The following is a 26,258-nucleotide window of genomic DNA, read 5'->3' as shown; positions in this document are numbered from 1 at the left end:
GTTCATCACAGTATTCTTTAGAGTTATGTCTAGTGCGAATTGGAGTGTTCCTTAATTATCTATTTCCAAATTATTATATATATATATTTAAATTACGTTTAAGAATGTTGCAAGCTCTTAGTTTTTCGCAAGAGGAGTTCCAAATTACCCCCGGGTGTACCCAGGGCTCTTGAGCTAGCACTATTCCAATATTGTCCTTGATTCAGATGCAGCTCATTGAGATTCAGATGCCGCTGTTGCATAATGGAGGAGGGACTATCTTACTGCTGGTCATTGATTCCGCTGGTGTTTGGAATTCTTGTCTTCTAACTCAGTATCACACGCCTTCTTCGACATGGCGTTTTTGCAAGTCGCTGGCCATCTTGAGCCCTAGAAGATCCAAGTCTTGGTCGTCAACCTTCTCCTCCTCACTGGGCAGCAGGTCTACTTCTCTGCTGTAACGTTGGACGTTACTGAAACTTGAAATAGAAAGTAGATATGATTTCAAAGTCAGTCGCAGATGCTACACTTATTTCGTAAAAATTTTTGAGTTTATTTGTATTCCCGATAAATGTTAAAAAAGATTCTTAGATATCTTCGCGATGTTAACCGTATAACCCATATATGTATGGATTGTATCCTAAGGTCTACTATTGAATGAAATAAGAACCTTTATCTTTCACACAAAGTTCGCTCCTTTGTCATTTTCGCTTACATTTATGTCAAACCCATGGGTATAGTATCTATGTATGAAAGCCGTTATTCTTAGATAGATGTTACAGAGAGTTTCATTATGTGTACTGAACACTTTGTTTATATTTCAGCTACTTAATTCGGTGGAAGGATGACGCAAGTCTCAAAGAGGACGATTTGAGGACTTTATTCAGCAACATCCAGGAGATACACAGCTTTAATGCAGATCTTCTCGATCAGCTAGTGGAGGCCGGCAACGATCCTGTCCAAATAGCGAAGTGCTTCATTGATCTCAAAGATCGTTTTAATGTTTACACAACGTACTGGTAAGTAGAATAGAAACGGTATTATTCTCATATGTACTATCATTCGTTCCCTATTTTAATACAAGCAAATTCGGCGGAACTTTAAGTTGTTTTTTCGTATACGTTTCAACATTTCATCTTCCGCACCAATTGTTTCCCTAGACTTCATTCATCCATCTGTGTATGGACTGCATATTTTGGAGCAGACAAGGTCATTGCCTTCTTATACAATTCTAAAAACGAAAACAAAAGTGATCATTCTAAAAAGAAAAATTTCGATTTTTTATGGCTCCAACATTTTGTACAATTGCCGAAAAGTAAACATGGGCTCCAAGCAAATCGAAAAAGATACATTTACGGCCCCAGACACCATTCCGTTGTGTGGCCAAATAAGACATCAGACCGAAACCAAGAACAAATTTTCATTGTTTCCATCAGTGAAAGCATAAAAATTGTTGAGATTTTCTAATCATTTTCCTCCAAGCCAAGCATACATAAAAGATATTTTTATCATTTTCCTGATTTCCTCATTTGGAAACTTGGGGAGGAAATGCGGTGCGAATGACACTAAATGCTGAAACAGTTTTGTTGTTTTAGAGGGGGATCATGTTGGATATTGGAAGAATTGTTGGTAGCGTGATCCGCTCGGCTGGGAACTAAAGAAGCAATGTTGGGAATGAGAAGTGCATTCCATGTGCACAATATGTTCTCGAGTAAGGTTTCATTACTATTTTTAGAACAGATCAGAGGATCCTGATCATTAGCGTAATGTATCAGACCGTATACGAGAATTTGTAATATATGTATAAGCAAACCTATTGAATCTGTCATTTTGTCAGGTCATTTATCTGTTGTTCTGGACCTTCTCTCAATTAACCCTTAAAAAATTTTGAATAGAATTGCAGATTGCGTCAGATAAAATTTCAGAACGTCATTGTTGCATTCCTATTTTTTTCAAAACTCCTTAAGGGGGTCATCCCGTGTGAAGCCCGTTTTTTTTGCCTTTTTTTGAAAAATTATTTTGAAGGACTGGATAAAGATAGAAACGTGATTTTTTCACCATATGTTTATTGATATCTCTAGTATATGTGATAAATTTTTCAGCTTGATTTCGTAGCTAATTTTTGGAATAGGTGTTAATTTATGCACCCATCTCCAAAAAAAGGTGTTTTTCTGCTGCCACGCTGGAGGGCGCTGTGTTCATCTGAGCGAAAAAAACTAAACGGCATTTTAATGTGGACAATATTCCACGGTCCGCAAACTAGGATAATTAGAAAATATTAAAAGGTAAATTTTTGGTGGGCTTTTAAACTTAATTTTTTGGATTTTGGTGTTTTTTTACGGCTTTTTTTATGAGTAAAAAAAAACTACCCGTCTGATTGCAATTATCCTAGTTTGCGGACCGTAGAAATATGTACTAAAGAAGCCGTGAAAATTTCAAAGAATTTGGTTGAATAGATTTTGAGCTATGGTGGCAGCCGATTTTCAAGATGCAGTTTCGAGAAAAACGCATTTGAAAATTTAAATGTGATTATCAACAGTAAAATTTTAGCTCACCATTAATCTGCTATACCTGATCGATAGAGAACACCCTCCGTTTCTTCAAAAAAGTCTTGTAAGGCCGATTGTTGCTCTCTGGTGTCAATTGTGGCTCTTTTAGCGAGGTCAGTCGAACGTCATTCGGACCGCCAATTTCGCGCTTCATTACGGTGGTCGGCATAAACCTGACATATGTGACCAACTTGACATCCCATTGTCACTAGAATTTTGAGAATGCCATTGAATCCTTCATTGAAAATAATTACAGCCAGAAAAGTGGCTATTTCTACGACCTTGGCCCCAGAATGTAGGTGTTTAGGAGCGAAAGTTCAGATCAATGCATTTAACGACTCATTGTTATTCTGGGTCTCTGCTCCTAAAAATCTGTTCAAGAGATCATCTCGGGACAAATCTTCGTAGATTGGTTTGATGACTGTTTGAACTTCTTCAGTCAAAGGTGCCTTCTCTTGGTAAAAACTATCCAGTTCTCCTTTAGCTCCGCTTTGCGCCATTTGCACCAACTGTCCTCGCCTGTTGGACAATTTTGATGCTGAGGATTTTCGACTGTAGAACATTTATGGAAGAAAGTTGCCCAAATTTCTTGCTTCATTCCTTCTATCGAATTTGCGTGTCGACGAATAGCCAGCCCAGGAAATGTAGTAAGGTCCTTATCAGTAAGTTTTCCAGCCCCTTTTCCATCAATGCCTTTGTGATTCTTCTTCGCATTTCTAAGCCGCGTTCCCATTCTTTCCTCGACATGTCCTACGTATTCCTTTTTTACTGCTACGTATATTTTATTATTTGCAGAAATTAGCAGAAATACCGGAGACAACTCCAGCAGAATCCAATATACAATATACAAAACTTGTCGCAATTGGAACATCCATGTTCATGCTTCCTAAAAGTTTCTTTGCTGATGTTAATGCGAAGTCCTTTTTCTTCTCTGATAAGTATCGATTCCCGTGAAATACTGGTTTTTTGGTGCGAGCATGACGTTGAACGTTAAAGTGATCTCCCTTCGTACGACCCATTTAAAAAAATCACTGAACACACAAACAGCACAATACTTACAACAAAATATAACTGAGTATAACTTGAACGTCTTTCAGTGCTCACTCTAGACTGGATTATCCTTTTTATTCCAAACAGCAAATAAGTTTAGACAATTGATTGGTTTTCCATCTTTTTATATTTATACCTGTGTTCGAATTTATAAGGCTCAGGTAAAAAACTAACAGATAAAAAAAGATTCGATGCTCTTTCTCATCGAGTACTCTAGCCGCGACTGCAGACTCCTTACCTGTTTAACCCTGTAATTTCTGAAGGACTCGGAATATCGGAAAATCCCTTTGCCCACATATTCTCCACTATATATAGATACAATTCATGCAAAAAAAAAAAATCGATTTCTCCAACCCGACACACGGGATGACCCCCTTAATTAAAATAGAAAGAGGTTAGAGCCATTGTTTGATAACGAAGCCATAATTAGTATAGCAAATTATAGATGTCTGCAGGTCCTTAAATGATTCACTCTTTTGATAAAGCAAAATGAGTTAAAATTATGTACGACTGGAGCAGTTGCTTAAAGAATGATATGAAGTCACTTGTATCGGGATTCCTGGTTAAAACATTCGCCACTCCCGTTAATTTAATGTTTAAATTTGTGGCTGAGTCAACGCCCAAAATACAGCTTTTTAAGGTTTTGTGTTTGTCTGTCTGTTTTCTTTCTCAGAGGCGATTATAGCGATTGACACCAAATTTGGTAGAAAGGTGGGAACTGTGAACGCTCACGCATACAGTGAGTTACATCCTTTTACGTTGAATTTAAGGGAAGTTCCCATACATGGACAAGGGGGGCGTACATTTTTTTTTCATCAAATATAGTCATGTGGGGTAGTATTATACTTTTCGAGGTGGGGAGTGCGGGGGCTTGAATGTGATCATTTCTTTAAGCCATTCTCAGAAACTATCCAACCGAAAAATCTGAAAAAAAATCAGGAGGCTGCCACTATATGGTGCCTAGGCTCCGAAATACCTTCCATACCCATATCTGTTCAAATGAAGTTAATAATAGTAGATTACTATAATTTTTAGCAATTGGCTGCAAGCCCCCCTTAAGTACATAGTAGCACCACAAAATTTTGCAGTTATGTAGGCTATATAGGCATGATCTTACCGTCGAATTTGTTGCTTCTTTGCAAATTCAAGTCTATGAATGTCAATATCACCCGGAAGTGGATACTCTCACATAATATATGCATATATTACGTGCTACTTATTAAGAAATACATAAAACCTTTTATACCTGAAGGGTCCAGTTTCCGATTTCCCGACTTGTTTTAAAAAGTTCTCGAATTTTATTCAAAAAAATCGAAGTACAGTAGAATCCCGGTAATTCGCATTCCAAAATATTTTTATTTCCGGTTAATTCGTACAAATTTGCCGGTCGCCAAGGTTAAATTTCCTGATTTTATATTCCCGATAATTCATACCAAATCGGCTGTCCCCTGACCATACAAATTGTCGGCATTCTATTGTACAAGATTATTCATCAACTGATATTGCCCCTTCAAAATAATCCCCATCGATGGCAACGCACAGTGTCCTAAGCTTGGCCAAAGAAAGTTTTTTCTTTAACGATTGATAGAGTCCAGAGAACAAAGCGATTATAATTAGTATTTACGCTGAAATTGCACTTTCAAAATGTGGGTAAATGCATCAGTCCACGAACTGGTATGATCAGTATAGAAAGAATCAGTAGTTTCTCGACCAAATTTTGGAAACTTGCTTCATACTGTAATATAAATAAGGATACATCTGATATTGCCCATCTTCCGTGAAACCCAGAGACTTCGGTAATCACGATTGGTACTCGTATTTCGAAACAATTAAGAAACTACTTTGATTTCGAAACACTACTGACTTTGAGCCATGTGTGGTTAAATATGCTAACTAAATAGTCGCTTCTCATAAAATTTATGTGGCATAGTTAATTGTCACTACTTCTAATTCATCTAATGTCACACCGTTGTCGTATTTTTGGAAGGCGACATGGCCAAGGGATTAAGGTGCGCTGCTGGGAATGAGTTCTCCTCTTTTGTTTTAGGTCTTTGCGAGTGTTTATATTTTCTACATATCAAGGTGCATCGGTGATTATTCGTAGTATACTGGGCTCTTTTGAACAACACAATATTGGACGTGCTCACTCATTCCCAGAGCTGAATTCCGAAACTCTATATTGGCATTATAACGGTTTTATAGAGTAGATGTTTGTGTCAGCTTAGAGCTATTATTTAAAAGTCCCATAGAGATATCCCTTTCCTAATTTGTTTTAGGGATCATTACACCACTGACGGACAACTCAACGCTGCTTGCTTGCTTCGCGGTAAAAGCGACGTGACACTATGTCGCTTTACTCACATACATTTTTCCATTTTCGGAGTTAGTTTTCAATGCGTCCTAACTGGATTTATATATCTTTTGATGCAACTTAAAGATTAGAATGAGTGCTTAAAGTAGCGGTATCATTTGCAAACGTTGAGATTATCAGGTTTGTGTCAGTTGGAAAATCCCAAGTGTTGATAAAATAAAGTACGGTCCAAGGATACTTGCCTTGAGAAACTCCAGCTTGGATGTGGTAATCGCCAAACGTGAAGCTGCGAATTTCCATGTGCTTGTTCTGAAAGTAAAGTCTTTATTTTGAAATCATGCCTGACTTTGCCGGAAAGTTGCGCCACGTCCAAAAGACTGTTGTGCAATACTTTCTGTTCTCTAGTGCACGCCTTACCTCAGAGACGAACCTATGACCTTCCTCGATTGTACAGTGCTTCTCCCGAAAGCCAAACTTATGTTAAGGAATCACTTTGTTTTCCACTAGATATGGTGTGATTTTTGAAACTAGTAGTTTTCTGAGCACTTTTGAGACGATGGGTAGCAGGCATAACGATAGACGCTTTTGAAGTCTTATCTGCATCGGTCGTAAAGGAGGAAGGAATATTTTTTGCACGTGTCTCGTAAGTAACGCACCTTTTTCGGCATCACTCGTCGCCCCGTTTCCATTTTCTAGTAGCAATGATTCAAATCGAGTAGCTCCTTCCTTCCTTCCTAAAGCTTTCCACAAGAAAAAATCTGTTGAGGTAGTAACTGAAGGGCCTCTTCCCGTTGATCTTTGAGGGCATCATGGATTGGCTTTTTAGCTCTGCAGATCTGTAAGTCTGCCTCGTTTTAATTGGACCAGCTATAGTTTTCTTTTCGGTGTAATACTTTTTGGAAGAATGGCATCGGCATAGAGTAGAGAGCTGACCAGGTCACCACGGCTATTACTTCGGAGAATGTCAATAGAGGTTTGTCGACTTCACCTTTGGTTTTCAAACCAGTTCATTGATTTTGTTATTAGTTTTTCACCTTTATTCTTTGTTATAAGTACGCTCGCAAGTCTCATAATGGTGGGCGAGTGGTCCGAAAATAACTCGTAGCATGCACGGTTCTCATCAGCTCGCACTTCATATTCTTGATAACATCAAAATCAATCGTCGAAATTACCGGTCAGGAACTAGGTTGTCCAGAAGAAACAATTTCTGATTCAGTATTTCAGGCTGGCGCGTCTCAGAACTGTCTTCCTTTGGAAGTTATCAGTGTGAATACACAATAAGTGCACATAACATTAAAGTCCCCAATGACAAGAGACCTGTTCCCCAAAGTGTTAAACAATTTTTCGAACGTTTGAGAGGTCAACTTAAACTTTGCGGCACAGTTAATCACTGTGATGATTATCTCGGTCTTCTAATCGGATAGAGGTAGTTTTTGCAATACTCTTCTAGAGTGTAAGATAATGCTTGATGTGGCATCAGATAAGTATTCCAGCACTGCCATGGGCTTTCCTTTCCGGATGCTTAGTGTTATGATTTTGAAAATTTTTTTATGAGTGCGATGAGTTTCGGATATGAGCATTATACCGGGTTTTTTGTCAAACAAAAAATGTCTTGTTTCCAATTCCCAGGAATCATGTTTTGCCTCAAGACCATAAACTGGTTCATTATTTGAATTAGTGACAACTCTTCCAGATGATGGGCTATGGGGCGCTTGTACTTGCTTAGCTTTAAGGTGCGTATTTCAAAACGCTCGCATAATTAATGTCCTAAGGGGTATGAGTTAGAAGTGGAGATCTTAAGAAAGCAATGCTTTCGCCTCTTGTGTACGCTAGTCATAGTCATACGCAGTTTCAACAATGACAACCCTAGAAAACTTGAATTTTGGAGCAATCTTGCATGTAATGAAACTGAGATTCTCATTGTTATTTTGGGTGAATCCGCCAATGTACCTTTACAATAGGTCCTTTCAAGTGAAATCTCTGTAGACGTGCTCAGTGGCTTTCAGAACAATATCCGGGAAGGGCTTGGTATGCCTGTAGACCTCGCCCTTCTTTTGTGCTTTGAGGGAACCGCACCAGTTTGAGGAGCAAACCTGGTATTGCGACGAATTTGAATTGAGTGGCCGGAAAAGAAAATGTTTGAAAGGGGAAGAAACAAATTATTTTTTGAACTAATAAAAAAATAGACTTTTTACACTATTTAATTTTTTAATTTAATTTAATTTTACACTAGTCTGCACCCTTAAACAAATTCCGCTCCTCATGCTTCCTCCGTGTGTTCTCTCAGGAAAATTGCGGTCAGTAGAGCATGACATACACTGGGTCTTCAGGTGTGCAAATACATTTATGACAAAACATAGAACCTGCCAAATACAAAATCCTCTTGTAGCCACTACACCCTATCAGGATTTTTGTCTCGTGGTAGTTTACTTCGCCGTGTTATTATCACATCTACTCCTCATTATGGAGACTCCGGAGCCCCTTTGGAAATCATCCCAACCTTGTTGCCACTTTTTCAGTGACTCTCGCCATTCTTTCCTCTTTTCTCTAACATTACTTACTTGGAAATCCATTCAGACCACTCCTGTTTTAATATGTACATTCTGCTCCACCTAAAGTTGTCTTTAAGGCATTGGGCACCCTTAGCGTCACTAATCGGAAGGAATGATTACCTTCCTCCGAATAGTCTCACATGCTAGCATTTTCTCTTAAACAAAGGCCGCATATAAAAAGGTGGATCGCGCCCTTCGGAGCACAAAGGACTAGATGTATACCCATAGAAGAGAACCCAGTACTGAGCCTTATAATACTTCTACCAATACAATATACTTTTTAGTCCCCTATCAATATCGTACCAAAGTTTCCATTCGGAGAGATAACGTTCGATCAATTTGGTCAACTAGGAACAACTATTTTAGCCAATGGTTTCTTAACCATTCCTTCATCATCAACGGCGCAATAACCGGTATCCGGTCTAGTTGGCCTTAATAAGGAACTCGAGACATCTCATCTTTTCCACTATAGATATTGCCCCTTTAGACTTTTCGGACTAGATCATTCTCATTCATAGGGGATATGGAATCATGCATCCTCATGTAGGGGGCCAAAAATTCTTCGGAGGATTCTTCTCTCAAACGCGGCCAAAAGTTCGCAATTTTTCTTGATAAGAACCCAAGTCTCCAAGGAATACATGACGACTGGTAAGATCATTATCCTGTACAGTAAGATTTTTGGTCCTATGATTAGACATTTCGAGCGGAACAGTTTTTGTAAACTAAAATAAGCTCTGTGGGCTGTCAACAACATCGTCATAGGGGCCATCGGTTGCGATTTTCGACCCCAGATAGGAGAAATTATGAACGGTCTCAAAGTTGTAGCCTCCTATATTCTTTCTCTTTGACCAGTGTAATTTGATGTTGTTGGTTGGTTGGTTTTTAGTCCTGACGTAGCCACTACATATTTCGTCTCGCTTCATTGATGTGCAACCCAAGATCTGGCGTTGATTACCACCTGCTCGATCTAGATGAACGCAGTTTGTAGGTCTCGGGTCGTTCTTCTCATGATGTCTATGTCGTCAGCATAGATCAGTAGTTGGTTGAACTTAAAGAAGATCGTGCCTTCGCATTTATCTTAGCATCACGGATCACTTTTTCCAGGGCCAGGTTAAAGAGGACACATGATAGGGCATCCCCTTGTCTTAAACGTTGTTGATGTTGTATGGTCTTGAGAGTGATCCTGGTGATTTTATCTGACCTCGCACATTGGTCAGAGTCAGCTTAGTCAGTCTTATCAATTTCATCGGGGTACCAAATTCTTTCATGACTATGTACATTTTTACCCTGGTGATGTTATCATAGGCGGCCTTATAGTCGATGGAAAGATAGTGCACCTGATGTCCATATTCCAAGACTTTTTCCATCGCTTGTCGTAAAGAGGAAATCTCGTCTCGGGTGGTTCTTCCCATGATCTCGATATCGTCAGCATAGGCCAGTAGTTGGGTGGATTTGAAGAGGATCGTACCTCTTGCATTTACTTCAGCATCACGGATCACCTTCTCGAGGGCCAGGTTAAAGAGGACGCATGATAGGGCATCCCTTGTCGTAGACCGAATGGTCGAATCGATGTCGAATGGTCTTGAAAGTGATCCTGCTGCTTTTATCTGGCCTCGCACATTGGTCAGGGTCAGCCTAGTCAGTCTTATTAATTTCGTCGGGATACCGAATTCTCTCATGGCTGTGTACAGTTTTACCCTGGCTATGCTATCATAGGCGGCTTTAAAGTCGATGAACAGATGGTGCAATTGTTATCCATATTCCAACAGTTTTTCCATCGCTTGCCGCAGAGAGAAAATCTGATTTGTTACTATTTTCCTGGAGTGAAGCCTCTTTGGTATGGACCACTGATGTTCTGGGCATGTGGGGCTATCCGACCTTGCAAAATAGCAGAGAATATCTTACAAATGGTACTCAGCAACGTGATACCTCTATAATTGCTGCACTGTGTGATATCTCCCTTTTTATGTATGGGGCAGATAACGCCCCATTGCCAGCCGTCAGGAATTGATTCACTGTCCTACACCTTTATTATAAATTGATGAACCGCTTGGTGTAGTTGGTCGTCTCCATATTTAATCAATTCGGTTGTAATTTCATCGATGAATTGCAGGCACTATTACTTTTATACTTGCTGTGGCAACATTTGCCCGTCGTCTTCAGTTGGGGGCATCTCCAACTTGCCTATGTTCTGGTTGTTGAGTAGCTCATCAAAATATTCAACCCATCCCTCCAATATGCCCTTCTGTCGGAAATCAGATTTCCCTTTTTATAAGACTTTATTCTGCTGACTTGTTGGTAAAACTTCCGCAACTGGTGCGGTTGCTCTGAACATAATTGTTTGATGCTTCATCTCCAGGATTTATGTTGACTGCGGTTCTTGCGGCATCCATTTCCCCTTATGGGTATTTTGGAGGGCTGTATTGTTGATGACTTCGATGTTAGCTCTTACCTGATTATCAAAGGAGATTCCAGGTGGTGTTGTTATTCGAGCCCGGAGCACCATGTCAACAAGATAGTGATCCGAATCTATATTGGCCCCTCTATATATTTTGACATTTTTCAAGGCTGAGAGGTGGCGGCGGTAGATCAACACGTAGTCCATTTGGTTGAAAGTGATCCCGTCTGAAAAGGCCCACATTTCTTTGTGGACTGTTTCCGTGCAAACCGCAAATATGATTTTGATACAATATTATACCAGACAGATAATTTTGCCACGCATTCGGGTTCGTCGTTGTGTTGTGGGTTGTGGTACTGATTCAGTACACCTTTCCCCGGCTTTATGTTCCATCGTGGGTACCATTGACTGCCCCCGTACAGCATTTTCTGGAAGACATTCTGGCTTTTCAATAAAACGTCGAGGTATGAACTCAGGAAAGCGACGCTTCCTATAAAACAATCAGCTTACAGCTGGGACACTTGAATTTTAACAGGAGACTCCAAGAAACTTGAAGCTTTCGCCTCCGTGTAAAATGTTGTTCGCAAACTTCGATAACAAAATCCTGGTACCAGACTTATAAGTAATGGGGAAAAATTGAATACTGAACAATCAATATAAAGAGACAGTTGGTAGTACCAGATTTTTCGCGAAAAGGTGGAGTGGTTTGTCAACAGTGGCAGTTCGATATTCCTAGATAAAAGAACTGTTTTCCCCACATTAACAGAGCACTATACCGAGCAATCTCCCGTCTCGTTCTCTGCTACAACAATTTCACCCTTGAAAGAGTCCAAAACTTTTACTATAAGCAGTTAACTTGATCACACTTTCGAAATTATCTTTCGCAATGATATCACCTTAGACAACTAGTGTAGAGATTGCCCCTCAAAGGTAGATAGATCCTTTGCCATTGTACCTGCATATCCAAAAGCGACAAAATTGGGAAGTGGGTATCTATCGGATCCCTTTATGAAGCTACTAAACATTTAATTTTATAAATAGTGTCAATCACACCTCTACTCATTAGTTGCCCACGGTCTAGGGTTGCAATCAGTTTTTAAAGAAATCAGCGTTGAAAGATATATCGCTGGTTTTAAGTTCTAATATTAATGGATAATCACCCCACAATTACTATGTACTTCTAGTAGCGCAAACAAAATTTAGCGCTTACTAGCGCCGGATTCAGATACGTGAAACTATTTGAATTTCCTAGCTCTCGTTAAAAGTAGCCCTTTTAAATAGTGCACCATACAAAATATAGGATTGTAAAATGTTGGCATGGGACAGAATGTGTGACACATTCAATTTCTTCAACTGTAAATGTCGCATAAGTCACCGAACAGTCATCAATAAAATAAACTAGGAACGTCTCCTAGGAATGCCATTTTTCTGCAGCCAGATATGAACAAAGAGCATTTTCTTCTTTTTAATTGGGAATATTATGAACTTTGTTTGCTCAAGATAGTCACTGGAGCCATTACGAGCGCAACAATGCAAAAAGGAATAAAGTTCATCTCCCTTGTTCTATTCTCTACTTACAACCAATTAACATTAAGTATTATAAACGGAAAGCAAAAACAGTACCCGATCATTTTCCAAAGATACCGTAACGAAAAATATTTCAATCAATTCAATTCAATCTAATCGTCATTGTCGTATTTTCCAAGACTTGCATTTAAATGATCTGCACCTTTTCAGGTGACATAATCGCACGGGATCATCTCACTGTCTCCTCCTTTTCGCTCTTGCTGTCTTGATTGTGTCGCCGTTGCCTTCGGTGCACTCATGCTTCGTAACAACAATTGCAAATCAATTACCTCCTAGAAAACATTTGTTGCAACAAGTTGCATAGCTTTTGCAAATGCATCGCAATGCATTACACGCACTATAATCATTTATCATTCTTTTGTTCTTCATCAGTTTCGAATTGATTTGAATGTTAGATAATAAGGCACAGTCTAGCCAGCCAGTATGTCAGATTGATGGGGAGACATACTTAAAATTCGCATTCCCATTTAGTTTGTCTAACTGCTTTGATAGAGATGCAATTGCTAATGGGCTCGGTGACGTTTCTATTTGATGCGTTGTTGTTGGGAGTCTGGTGTGGAAATCGGTTTAGAAAAAGATTGATTGGGGATTTTCAGGGCTTTTGGGTTTAGAAAATTTGTTGAAGGTTGGTTGGTTTATAGTGGTCATGCAGTGGTAGTTGGGTATATCTGCCAATAAAAATTAATTAATCATCCTATAGTCATTACTATTCATGGATATCAGGCGGCTAACCGAGCGAACAGCACATAGTCTAAAAATGAAAAAATACACTCATTTAAGTTATCTTAATAATAGTCCATTCATTACATTCAGTTCAGTAGTATATGGTTTTATTCAATTGTGGTCCGCGGAGTTAAAGTTGCTGCCAGCATTTCAAAGGCTAAAAATAATACCCAGCTCCAATCATTGATATAATATAACGTCATTCATTTTAATCACTGCTTACGAAGAAAGATGTACTTTGGTTTTAACAAAGTCGTGGTTGTTGAGGGATATACCTGCCCACTACTAATTTACGTCATAAGGTAGTACTTTCGTAAAACGTTTTCCTAAAGTAGAACCAGTCACAGCACCCACAAACCCAACTTGATTTTTCACAAGTCCAGTATGTTCCTTTCTTATGTTAACGTTTCCTTCACAATATCACTGAAGGGGGTTTGGCAATGTGTTTGCCTTCTTGAATCTTGTCAAAGTATCATTTCAATTATAAACTACAAATATCCCAACGATTACTCTTACTGCTGAATCGGATCGTTGGGCGACAAACTAAAGGATAGTCTAAAACCAACCTTCAATGCCTTTTATGATAAAGATGATGCACCATTCCTAGTTGTCGCAAACAAGTTAGGCAGCGGTCGTTCAATTCTTCGGAAAAAAATGTTGATAAAACGAAACAAAAATTGAGTGTATGGTATGAGTTTTGAGTATATCTATTCCGACCCTCAGGACCACCATCTTCAGGGCTTTAATGTTCTTAATGAAGGCTGGGCTGCAGGAGAAAGTTTGCTGTAATAATCTCAAGCAGAGCGGAGTGAAAAACACGGCATTTGGTTTTCGATGAATCAAACCTGAGCTGCGGAGTTGGAGCTGAGGTTTTTTCGGATGCATAACCTATAGTCTTTCAGGGTTTTTGAGGCGGAGATACTGGGCAATGGATCACTTGTGTTCCAAATTCCGAAGAGTTGGTGGTAACATTCCTCAAGCTGGCAAGCTAGTATAGGGACGGACTGTATAGTCTAGCCTCTCTCCTTTGTGTTTTTGCGGTGCAGGAATATCAAGAAAAACGAACGGGCCGAACAGCTGGTCAGAATGGCGGTCGCTCTCTGTGGTACGGAGCAGAATTTATTCGCAATACTTGTCCGCTGGCTCACGCCGACTATCTATACAAAATCAAAGAAAACTAAGCTTTCGGGTGAAAATATTCGGACACTGGAATCTTTGACCAATATGGAAGCAGACTGTGGTTTACGATTGCCCAGCTTCAAATAAAACCGAGAAACAGTCATCAAGTAAACCGTTCATTGGCTTCCAAAAGAAAGCTCTCTCTCTAGGATAAGTGAGCTGCTATCTTTCGTGAACTCCATTAGCTGACTGAGATATAGAAACTACCGAATTTTTACTTCCTTACCCTTTCATAACGGCCATTTTCCTGAGTAGTGTGTCATCAAAATAAATACTATAACGTTGAATATGTGCTGCTCCCATGGCAGAGATTATTTTTAAGCCCGCCATCCAAGTATAGTTCGAACTGTCGGTTACGCCAAAAGAACCCACAATGCACCCGTCCACCAATTGAACTGAATGCATCATCCACGTACCGGCAAGCCGGAACATAATTAGTTCAATTCTGGACGTGGAAGGACTTGAGACAAGAATTGAAAATATTTTTCAGTTTGAACATTTATCAAAAATGTTCATTAACGATATCGATAAATTCACAAGTCTAATTTTTCATTCGATCAGCGGTCGCTAGAATAGTCAACCCATCCACATTACGGCCGCCGGTCAAATGCGAACTATTCAGCCGTAACTGACAGGCAAAACTGTATGTCGATGGCGGGCTTTAGACGCAAGATTTTGTAGATAATCTTGTAGAAAGAGGTATGACGGCTGGCGCTCATGTTAGCACAGCCTTTTCCACACCGATATAACATTCTGGATCTTCCCAGCACGGTTGCAAAATCTTTAATCGGGAATCATAAATTTGTAGTCTTCTGTTAGAATCAATGTTCTTCGCACTGAAGTAACATTTGACATGAGATCCCAATATTTGTTCTTCAAGTTAAAAGATCGTTTTCCAGAAAACAATCTGATGAAACCAACATAACACTTTCACATTAAACATTTCCCTGATGTTGCCGTTTGCAGGAACGCATCTTTTGATGGTCTCTGAGTCAGTGTAACTCTTCTATATCCAACTGAAAGTGTATAAAAGGACAGAAATGGTTGTATTATTAATAAGCTCGAATAGTTCAGTTTTTGGGACAAAATTCAAATGGCGCTTAAGTTCTCCCAATAACTTAGTTTAGTTTAATTTACTGGGGGGAGCCGCAGCTCCGAACACTCATCCAATTGTTAGACCCATTGTACTATCCCCGTAAATCGAACGAATTCGAGAACATTCTCCAGAGACAGAGAATGTGCAGATTCTTTATTGAAGAAACCCTTACCAAGGTATCTTCCTCTGAGACCTGAGGAGGCCGGACACCTGCATAAAAAATGCAGGGCTGTCTCCTCCTCCTTCTTCAAACCACCACCCCAATCTTTTTCATACGGTAGTTTAACGAGCGGTGTCCCGTTAAAAGCCCTACTAGGATTTTCATGTCCCACTCCTTAGGGAGAACAAAAATGCCGCTCTGGAGACCCCAGGTTCTTTCACAAGGATTTTCGCCTACCAAGTATTTATTGCCCCAGTAAGACTTAGGCAACCAAGCCTTTGAATCAGCGTTAGCAACTTCCCGCTGTTAATAAAGTTCAGTCTTGGCCACCAGACGATGCATGCATACATCAAAATGGGTTTTATTATGGATGTATACATCCAATGTATCCATTTTGGTGAAAGTCCCCAGGTCTTACCTATCGCATTCTTGCAGCACCTGAGCAATCTACTTGATTTCTGATATTGTTCCTGGATGTGGCGCTTCCACCTTAACTTGAAGTCGAAATGTACTCCTAAATACTTGGCCGTTTGTGCCAACTGGATTTTCGCCCCTGCTAGCGTATAGCTGCCCACCTAACGTTCCTAGTGATCATAACTAGTCCAGTCTTCCTAGCGTTCACCGTGAGTCCATTGAGGAGCACCAACTGTGGATTTCATGCAGAGTTGTATTCAGGCGGTCATATACTGCGTCTGCAAACTTGCTGGTAATTATTACGACTGGATCGTCCGCAAATGCTTGCGCGAAAACTTTTCTGTCCTCCAGGAGTTATAGCAGGGTATCCATTACCAGGAGCTATAATAGCGGAGAGAGAACCCCTCCCTGTGGGTTACCCCTAGGACATCCTGCCTTCTGGCCGACAAACATGTAGATTTTTCTCCACTCTAGCATGTCAAGGACCCAACTGATTAATAGTGGTTCGATTCCATGCTGTCTTGAGGCATCACAAATTGCCGCGAACGAGGCATAGTTGAAGGCACCTTCGATTTCCACCGCCGGATTCTTTTTCGGACATCGCCTTTTCAATTTGAGTGCTGTCTCCGTGAATTTGCCTTTTGGTAGGCGTGTACGATTAGCAATGAACCACGCTTCTTGCGCTACCAAACTCTTAACAAAAATCTCTTAAACTCTTAAACCACTCGCTGTTCCGCGGAACGGGCGCAGATCAAAATCGCTTTAACCCTCTTCTCGCTTCAGTCTAAGCCTTCAGACCATCTGTGCCAGCTTCTTGGATGCGCACTGTGATTTTCTCAAGATTACAAAGACAAACATTAAAACACCGAAGAGACGACGAGGATAATACTTTCCATTGGATTTTAGAACTTCTGCGGCAATTGGTACACACGAGTTCACAGGATTTGTAATAATTACAATTAAAGCCTTTGGACAATTGTCCGCAATGGAAGAAGTCAAATCGCGAATGATACCAGTATTGGTGTTGAACAAATCATCTCGAGTCCTTTCAGGTTTACATGGCACGCCCGGTGGGATAACAACTCCATCGGCACCTTTAAAACTATCAGCAACTTGCTCTGCTTCAACGTATCCCTTTACACTCCTGGTTATCTCGATGTAGGAAAGATCAGCTTCAAGAGTCAGGATAGAGGCTGCTCGATACCACCAGATGCTCCAGAGAAAATTTCTAGACCGCTACCTCCCGTCTTCACGGCTGTCTCCGATGCCAATCCCGAACTTTATCTCGCCCGCCAGCCCAGCTGTTCAACCAAGAACCCTCCCTATGCCACTACCCTTGCCTTGAACTCTGTTGAGTTCATGTTGCTGCAACATACGTGTGCGCCTACGGATGCGGCAAATCATTCCCGTCTGTCAATATTAATTCGCCCGAATGCATTCAATAATGTGCAATTTGCGGCGAGCATTAGGGTAATTGCACATTATGAAATGCATTATTTGAGCAAATTAATTCAGAAAGAGGCGAATGAGATACCGTTCCTGTCGCGAAGCCACGGTCACTACCAAATATCTATTGAAAGGCAAGGTGAAAGGGACCGATGGGAGACTCAGTGGACAACGCAAGTTACACGATGCTCACTTTAAAAAAATTGGTGGGCGCAACTTCGGATACACGCCTGATACAGTAGTTCTGGCCTGACACGATTCAAAATCATCCTCGACCGCGTTTTAGGGGGAGGGTTAAAACGAGCCAGAAACAAGCAACTATGAGGTTAGATATTGGTCTTCTATTTGTAGTTAAATCTAAAATCGATAGACCAGTAGCTAAGTAGCTTTGTACTGATGAAGAGGCTAAGTTGCTCCCGAAATATATATATTATATATACACTATAAAATAAAATTGTACGTTGGATTAAGCTACTGGTCCATCAACAAGAAACTATATTGTATATGGTCGCTCCATTAATGGATGTAAAGCAGCCATTTACAATGTGACAAGCTTGAAGTGAGATTTCCTTGATTGATGGAGAGCACAGTAGCGTGTATTTGGCGCAACACATGTCACATTTTCCATTCTTTTAAAACGCATCGTATTATTTTTCTATTTTTAACTTTTACAACTCATTTCTACTATTTTCTTTTCCAGTACCAGTTACCCAGAAGCAATAGCATTACTTACATCGCTTTTTAAAGCTACACACACAAATACACTGCTTACGTTGACACAAAAAAGTCTAAATCATACACTGCCACTGGGATCGTACCTTCTCAAGCCTGTTCAAAGGATCCTGAAGTATCATCTTCTATTGGATGTAAGTATCTATGCCAATTATCATTGAATTTTGATCAAGGTTAATATTTTGGGTCTTATCGCAGAACTTACGCAAACGCTGTGATAGCGAGGAGGTCCTTCAAGCCCATGCTATTATGCGAGAAGTAGCACGCAACATTGACCAAGTCAAGAAAAAGCTGGAAGAGAAAAGTCGCGTGAAAGAGGTGGAAAACATATTAGATGGATGGTTAGGACCAGGTAAGGGATGCGTAATAGAAATCATTGCACCAGAGATTCATACATTTCTTCTCAAAATTTCAAAAATATCTAGAACAATTTCCAATATTGAGACCATAATGAAGCATTTTATCACAAATATTTATTTGCATTCATGCTCTTTACTTTTAGATTTAACCGTACTGGGAGAACTAAAGCAGGAAGGCATCCTGATGGAAAACAACAAACCCAGACATGTTTTCCTTTTCCAAACGATGCTTATTATTACAAAGCCCAAAGAAGATGAACGACTACAATTCAAGCAATATATTTGTGTGAGTATAAAGCCATAGGAAAGATAGTTGAAGTTTGGAGATTTTTTGATAATCAGGGGTTAAACAAGAGAAACGGATTGGGGAGTTTTCCTTTGTTGACTAAAATTATATTTTAGAAGTCGCAAATATTGTATTTTAGGAACCAAAAGTCCCCTTCGTCAATGTGCACACAGCTGGTTCCAGAAGTGCAGTTCTTGTGATTTCTAACAAAGAATTTTAACCAATAACGGGAACTTTCTTCAATCGGTTTCTTTCGGACAAAGAAGAATGTTAGAGTGCCAAAAACGAATCTTCTTTTGATTTACATGTGAATATCTAATATTGACAAGAAACACTGTTTTGAAATTTTGATCGAATCTAACTTTTCTTGGAACATGTATGTGGCTCTTGTTTCCTTAATTACATCTCTAATATTTCCAGCGCAACAATCTTATGCTACGTGAGCACTTACCCTGCGAGCCAACAAGTTTCAACGTCATCCCTTACGATGACCCTCGGAATCAAATCAAACTCACAGCCAAAAATCGTGATCAAAAACGAGAATGGACCCAGAATATCAAGGATGTAATGCTAGAGCAATTCGATATTCCCAGCCGAGCAAAGGAGCTAGTCTACAAGCTTGGCGATGAGGAAGGTAATATATTCCAGTCTCACCTCTTACCACATTCTTGGCTTGGGAGTCATCTGAATAGTACTAATTGAGTGCTAATCATGTCTATACCAAACTCATTTGTTATTTTTGGCATTTGTTCCTAGAATTTTTTCATAGTTTTATATTTATTGGAGCATTTATCCTATTTTTTCTCTCTATCTGTTCTTCAGTGAAATTCTAAAACAAATCAAATCAGTCAAAGAAAAAGCAAAACAAAAAAACTAAACATCTAAACATTGGTTGCGGGTCTAGAGATAAATATTGTTGTTTAATTTCGCTAACCACAAAAACAAGAATGTAAAAAAAGGTAACATGATTTCGATTATAAATAGATTCATAAAAGGCATTTATGTAAATAACTTTCTAATTTATGGGAATATTACTTTTAATTGGCTTCATTCCTAATCGTAACCCCATAATATGACTAACATGCCAAATTCATATATGTTAAAGAAAAATGTCATTTGAAATTCATTACTAACCAATCTGCATAAATAAATATACTCCCTATGCCATTGTCGTAAAATGTGATGTCATCATCCCATACTGCAATGAAACTCAATGGTATCTGTTTTCCCACAAAGTCAGCTCCCTTTTAGGAGAATTTCAGTTGTCCTGTTGCTACCAGCTTGCTTCCATCGCTTAACAGAGAAACCCTTTTACCGTTTGTTTTCTGATATAATGAAAATTTACAATTGACACCATGCTGCTCCTTGAATGCGCACTGCTACACTTGATGGAACCTTATTCAGGGTTTAATATTTTTCACCCCAGATGCTACGTTGCTACCTTGAGAATGCACACCATTTCAATCTGATAGAGTGTTTCGTCTTCTTCGTTGCAAAATCTCCATATTCCGTCTTCATTATAAGCCCCTATCCCAACCTACACACGTGTTTCCCTAGGAAACGGTGCCAGTGATTAGACCTATCAATGTCCTCATTCTTCAGGGTTTCGGTTATTTTAATCAGCCATCCTAGAGTATCAATTTGGTATGCCTGTAGCCACAGATGGGCTAGTCACTCGAGCTACCAGTTTCGCATAGTTCTCACAGCCGCAATTTTGCTTATTTGAAGTACAGGCTCCGGTCCCACACTGGTATTAAAGATCCCTTTCTTGCAAGCTCATCTGTTATCCATTTCACCATTATCTACTTTTTGGACCTACACTAATTTAGATCTGGTTTGAAACGATGAAATAGCGTTTTAATGCTGCCGGATTGTCAGAGAAAATATGGAGTTTGGTACGTACTTTGGCTTTGGTTGTTCTAATAAACATGTTTATCACATATATCTGCGCCTGCAGTATATTAGGTCGGGATTGTAACATATCCATGCTTTGGGTTCGCTCCATGTATCCCTGCTCCAAGCCAACATCCATCTATGTACCACAGTATGTCGTGCCTCAGACGGTTATCATCCTAATAATTCCAGACTTAAGAATTCAGCTCTATATCAAGTATCCAAGATGTCTTGCCCCACTTGATAATTGCAACTATGATATTTTTTGGCGAACATCAAACTCTCCCATCACCTCTCTACTAAATTCAGAGCTTGTTGCATCAGCTCGAAAATCATTTACGTATGTCCATATCATCAGCGTTCTTTTAAACGAGAGAACCGACTCCGCTCAGTATAACAGGTGAACTTCACATAACGTAGGTGATAGGGCTCCTTTTTGTGTACATCCCTTGCGTATGGCGCGCCGATTTTTGCCGCGCCGATATAGTTAAGATCTGTCTGTCTTCCAGTGACGAATGTCTTTATACATATGCTGCTTCCTATCCTGCGCTTCCTGGCGGGTGATATCGTTGATCCAAAGAGGATATTGTCAGAGGTGCCTGTTATATTCATCATGTCCAGGATAGCCGTTTCTTTGTGGTTGTTTTAATCTTCGATACGAGCTAATGGAGGTTTTTCTCCATGATTGGTAAAAATACTAGTTAGAGTGTATAGGAAAAGGTTAGTCACCCCCATGTGTCTCTCAAGTATCTTGACAAAAAAGGAGCTGAGAATTATTAGCCTATCCGCTTTAGCCTGGCTTTGAACTCGCCCTGGCTTTGTTAAAAGGGCTACCCTGACTTGCCTCCAAACCATAAATCTACAGCCTAGTGTATCAATGGCGCTAAACGTTTCAGCTAGATGATGCTCTAAATTCGGACCCCTAGGTTCGACTCATTTTCTCTCCCCACACTGAGTGCAGCCTGCCCGATATCTTCCGCAATACCAACTAAAAGATCATTCCCCATATCATCGAAGATGAATTTCTAGAAGTGTTTACGAGAAAAAGTCTGCACGAGACAGACATGTTTTTAAAGAACCATGCAAAGATGCCTTGACGAAGGAATGTTCTCTATTCATATGATCCAGCACGGAGCGTGTCAGACATGGTATCGCAGAAGCTAAGAATACTCGTCTTCCGGCTTGCATTTGTATGTTGGAAGAAAATCATTGCGCATTTACAGCGTTCCACGAAACTAAACGGGACCTTGTTCAAGTTTTCCGTACTTGCATCATTGATTTCATCAATGCAAACTAATGAAAAATGAATGCATGTTAAATTAGTATGATTTTTATCGACAAATACTGCCACTGTTCTTGTTGCAACTAGTACGCTTGTCCATGCTTTCGCTACTGGGACACCTTCCAGGACGGCGGAAAATATTCTTGGGAAGAATTCTGACTAGTGTTGTATTTGTGTAGATCCGGAACGCCTGCTGCTGGAAGAATTTGTTCGTGTTTGACACGTTCAGTGCTAGACACGCTAGCTGATGAATCGTATGAATAGAATTTAAAAAATATAAGTAGCAACATTTGAGTTTGGCCTAGAGATCCTTCCTGCAATATACGATACGATGGGAAAAATTCTAGAGGGAGTATTTGCTGACAGATTGTCGGAAGTGAAAGCAGTTTCGATTCAGGACAGACTGTTCTACCGTCGATGTAATAAAACTGGTGGTAGGCATGCAGTTGCTGCCATAGAAGGTGAGAGCTGACGCTGGATGTGGAGAATGTCTTCAATTAACCAAATTGTTTGTTCATCTGGATGAATACTCCGCGCTACCTAAGAAAAATAGTTACTGGTTGCTTCATCGACAAGAAACAGGGTAGGTCAGAGGCATAAATTACTACCGTGTGACAGCAGGCGTGTCTCGAGGATACTTGGTTCACTCCTATATATTATGTACGATGAAGTCTTATGCCTGCCATTACGGGAGGGAGTAAAAGTGATTGGTTTTGCCGATGATATTGCCGCGGTTGTGATGACAAAGCACATCCATAAGATCAAGGCAGCAACGAATGAAGCGATCCGGAAAATCCAAGCTTGGCTTAGAACTACTGGACTAATACTCGCTGATCATGAAACGGACGTCACCCCAATAATAAGCTGAGAGAACCTGGAATACAATGAAATACGAGTCTACGAATATCTGGGAGTAAGATTGAAGGTGCATGTGGAATGTGCAGGGAAAAAGGCATCATCGTTATACCAAACGGCGGTGGACCATACGTCAGTAGAGTATTGTTCTCTCGAGTCATTAGCTTGGTCGTCCTTTATGCCGCACCTGCATGAGCTGCAGCATTAGCGACTAAGGAAATCAAAGAAAGTCTGTATTGGCCTTACAGGACATGTGTCCTGATGGTATGGAATCACTTTTGAACGATCTCCGACGACGCAGTGTTAGCCATAGCCATTTTCTAGCTCTTAGACATCTTAGCTAAAGAAATATCACGAATCTACGACAGGAACACAACTGAAGACTATGTAAGAATTATCAAAACTAAGAATGATATACAGATAAATTGATTATAATCAACGATCAATTGTCGCCATGGAGACCGTATTTACACTTACTATCTTATGACAGCGAGGAAGCTTCTTCTCTGCCCAAGCGAAGAAGAAGGAGCAGCAATGTTTTTTTGTAGACGCTTCGTGGCGGGGAGAACCAGCATTCCGAATGTGCGTTTCCTGATGGATCACATGCTACATTCGGAGAACGAACGGCAGAATGTAGTGTCGTTTGTAACAAACGTCCAAAAAAGGCTCCGTATCGCCCAAAAATATTGCTAACCGATCCACAGAAGTAGGATCTAACAACAGTTCCGGGAGTGAGGGGTTGAAGTGGTATACGCGTATGGTGTATAATAGTACGTAGTCGCGAACCTCTGCGAATTGTGCATTCCGCTAATGTTTTCCGGAGTCTTTACTTAGCTACGATAGTGCCGATCCTGACAGCATCCATAACTTCCTTTTGCTAAAAATCAATCAATATATTTACCTTCCCCTCTGCATAATTTTCAACAAAATCCTAGATTGTTTTCGTTTTTCTAGTCCGCGGAAGGAGGCTTGCATTATACCTATATACAAAGTAATGACCTTACACATTACATTAATTGAGCCTTACTGTCCCATCTTTCTTCCCGCCCTTCATTCTGAAATTTATAAGAGATATGACAAACATTGGTCGACTGATCCCTTCAGCCACTTTATAGCGGTTTTGTGAAAGGTCGGTCCACTGCTACCACCATATTAAACTTCGTGGCGAAAAGTTTAAATTCTCCGTATGAAGTGCAAGTATAAGAATTTCTCTACGGTCTTTGACCTCGTTAATCAAAACATTTTTTACTATTCTCCTGACACTCATTACGTAATTACCCTCTTGACTTTCTAGCCGTTCATGTAGTATTTCTTCCGATAATTGCATAGCTCGCTTCTTTGAACCATCTTCTGGCGTATCTAAACCATCCATTTTGGGCCTCCTACTATTTTTGTTTCATAAAAGATCTTTCTCTCCCCTCACTTTCCTTTGCTTGCTTTACGTCGATGTCCTTGAATTGTCTTTTTCTGTAGCTTCACCAAATCTCTGAGCGTAGACACGGTAGTTCATTGGTGCTCTATAAATGGCTGAAGGTTCGCAAATGTCGCTTGATGTGCAACTCTCTCAAATCCTCCCTCTTTCCTACTCCCCTGGTGATCCCACTTTATCATATCTGAACTCCATCCAATATCTCGGTTCAACTTCCAATGGTAAGCTCCGCTTTTGCAGAGACGGCTTTGTTTTACTTTCTCTTTTACCTAAAGATGTGCCTTTCGCGCAGTTATGTCGGTACTTTAACGCCTTAGAGTTCCTCCTACTATAATTTCAAACTTACGTTAAGCTAGGTCCCACCGTGAGATTTTATGTCATAGCTTGAGAAGTGATTTCCCCATTGGATTTTTAGGTTTTGTGTATGTTCCCCAGTGTCCCACCGGGATGAGCTAGATATACAGCTAGAGTTGTCTGCAAATCCATTCTTTTGAGGAATGCTTCCATTTCCTCATAGAATCTTCTCGACCAGTCTTTATTGGCATTGTGAATCCTTCTGTTGTACTGGGTAAGTATTTGGCTGTATTCCCCCATACCACCCTGTACTGAATAGTCACCGTGACTTCTGCCGTAGATTGGCAAGATTATCATTACGCAACCTTTATGTCGTATATGCTTTTCATCACCCTTTTAAAGCCACCGGGTTTCAATCGCTAGATTAGCTCCCAGTTTGGGTGACTTTTGGTTGAACTCATGTTGATATTTCTTTAGGTTCGCGCGAAACGTCGCGTTTGGTATTTTTCAGGTTCAGATGTGGACTCGCGCATCGTATAGTCATGACTCTGGATAGCATAAAAGGCAAGCTCATGTTAACGGAGCCCTTCGATTGAGCTTCAGTATTTGTGGTCGGATTTTCACGGTCAATGGTGTCATCTTTCTTCTTTTCAAGTTTTTGGAACAGCTCTCCCCTCTTGGTCGTCTCCGGCCACTTAAGATGGTCTTTTCGCCACCGACCACTTCCATTTTGCCATTAATTTATTTCTTGGTTTTACCGATTTTCATGAAAATGTGATCAGAAAGTGAGGGTTTATGAGATACACCCTATCGAATTGCTTCCTTGTCCTTGCGTATCTTCTGCTTGCCAGATGCCATGTACTATCAACTTACTTCCTAGGTTCCCCCATTTGACTTAATTTTGCCGTCAGAGCATTGCTATACTAAAGGATCACTTTCTGTATTACTTTCAATATTTTTTTTGCCTTATGTTTCTGAGAGTAAACTGAGACAAGCCAATGTAAACTGTCCAGTCCCCATTCTAGCTCTTCACCTTAGCGAGCAGTTTCGTGGACTGTCAGCATCTATGATATTTGCATTCCGTATCCCAACCACCATCTTGGTTATTCGTTTATTTTCTGCCCCCGCCTGTTCGCAGAATCGCACCAGCTGAGGTAGCGACGAGTAGCACTCGTGGACTGTAGCCAATCCTTAGGCTGCTGATTTGATACTCAGGTTGTAATCGGAATTCCTTAATTCAGAAAGGCACTCGTTAACTAACGCCACTTGTGGATTCGTATTGTAATAACTCGGGCCCCTTGCATCCTTTCGTACTATTCGGCGCTTAGCCTTTCTTTTGGGTGAAGTGCTTTTGTAGCACCACAGCAATTCTCAAGCGGTCTAACGTTTCCCTATAGGTTTTCCCAGATATTGTCGATTCATAAGGTTTTACTATTGAACTATTTTGGTTTCTCTGTCATTCCATCTCCCTCGCGTGTTTTGGAACCGTCAACCGGTATTATCTTTGAGTCCGATATTCTTCCTTTATATTGAGGCGAATTTTCGTTGCAAGTTCCAGTATTCCCACAGAAAGAAGTCACCTATGGGTTTGAATAGGTTTCCTTCTTTCCTTGGGTCGTTTTATTGCTTTCCTTTGCCTTTTTGCAAACAGGCTTAGTTTCTTTATTCCGAGACGTGGTTGCAT

The 26,258-nt window shown here is 40.2% G+C and overlaps 1 protein-coding gene across 1 annotated transcript in view; it reads left to right on the top strand.

Moving 5' to 3' along the window:
• Positions 1-26,258, top strand: part of LOC119651261 — a 378,821-nt gene that overhangs the window by 347,465 nt on the left and 5,098 nt on the right. Inside the window, exons 3-7 of the mRNA XM_038054760.1 lie at positions 804-998; positions 18,145-18,310; positions 18,375-18,528; positions 18,679-18,821; positions 19,242-19,455. Coding sequence (XP_037910688.1) covers positions 804-998; positions 18,145-18,310; positions 18,375-18,528; positions 18,679-18,821; positions 19,242-19,455 — 872 coding nt within the window. The remainder of the gene's footprint in view (positions 1-803; positions 999-18,144; positions 18,311-18,374; positions 18,529-18,678; positions 18,822-19,241; positions 19,456-26,258) is intronic.

The sequence above is a fragment of the Hermetia illucens genome, chromosome 1 (genome assembly GCF_905115235.1).
Source record: "Hermetia illucens chromosome 1, iHerIll2.2.curated.20191125, whole genome shotgun sequence".
NCBI lineage: Eukaryota > Metazoa > Arthropoda > Insecta > Diptera > Stratiomyidae > Hermetia > Hermetia illucens.
The sequence above is the reverse complement of the archived record's forward strand: the minus strand, read 5'-3'. Positions and strand labels throughout refer to the sequence as shown.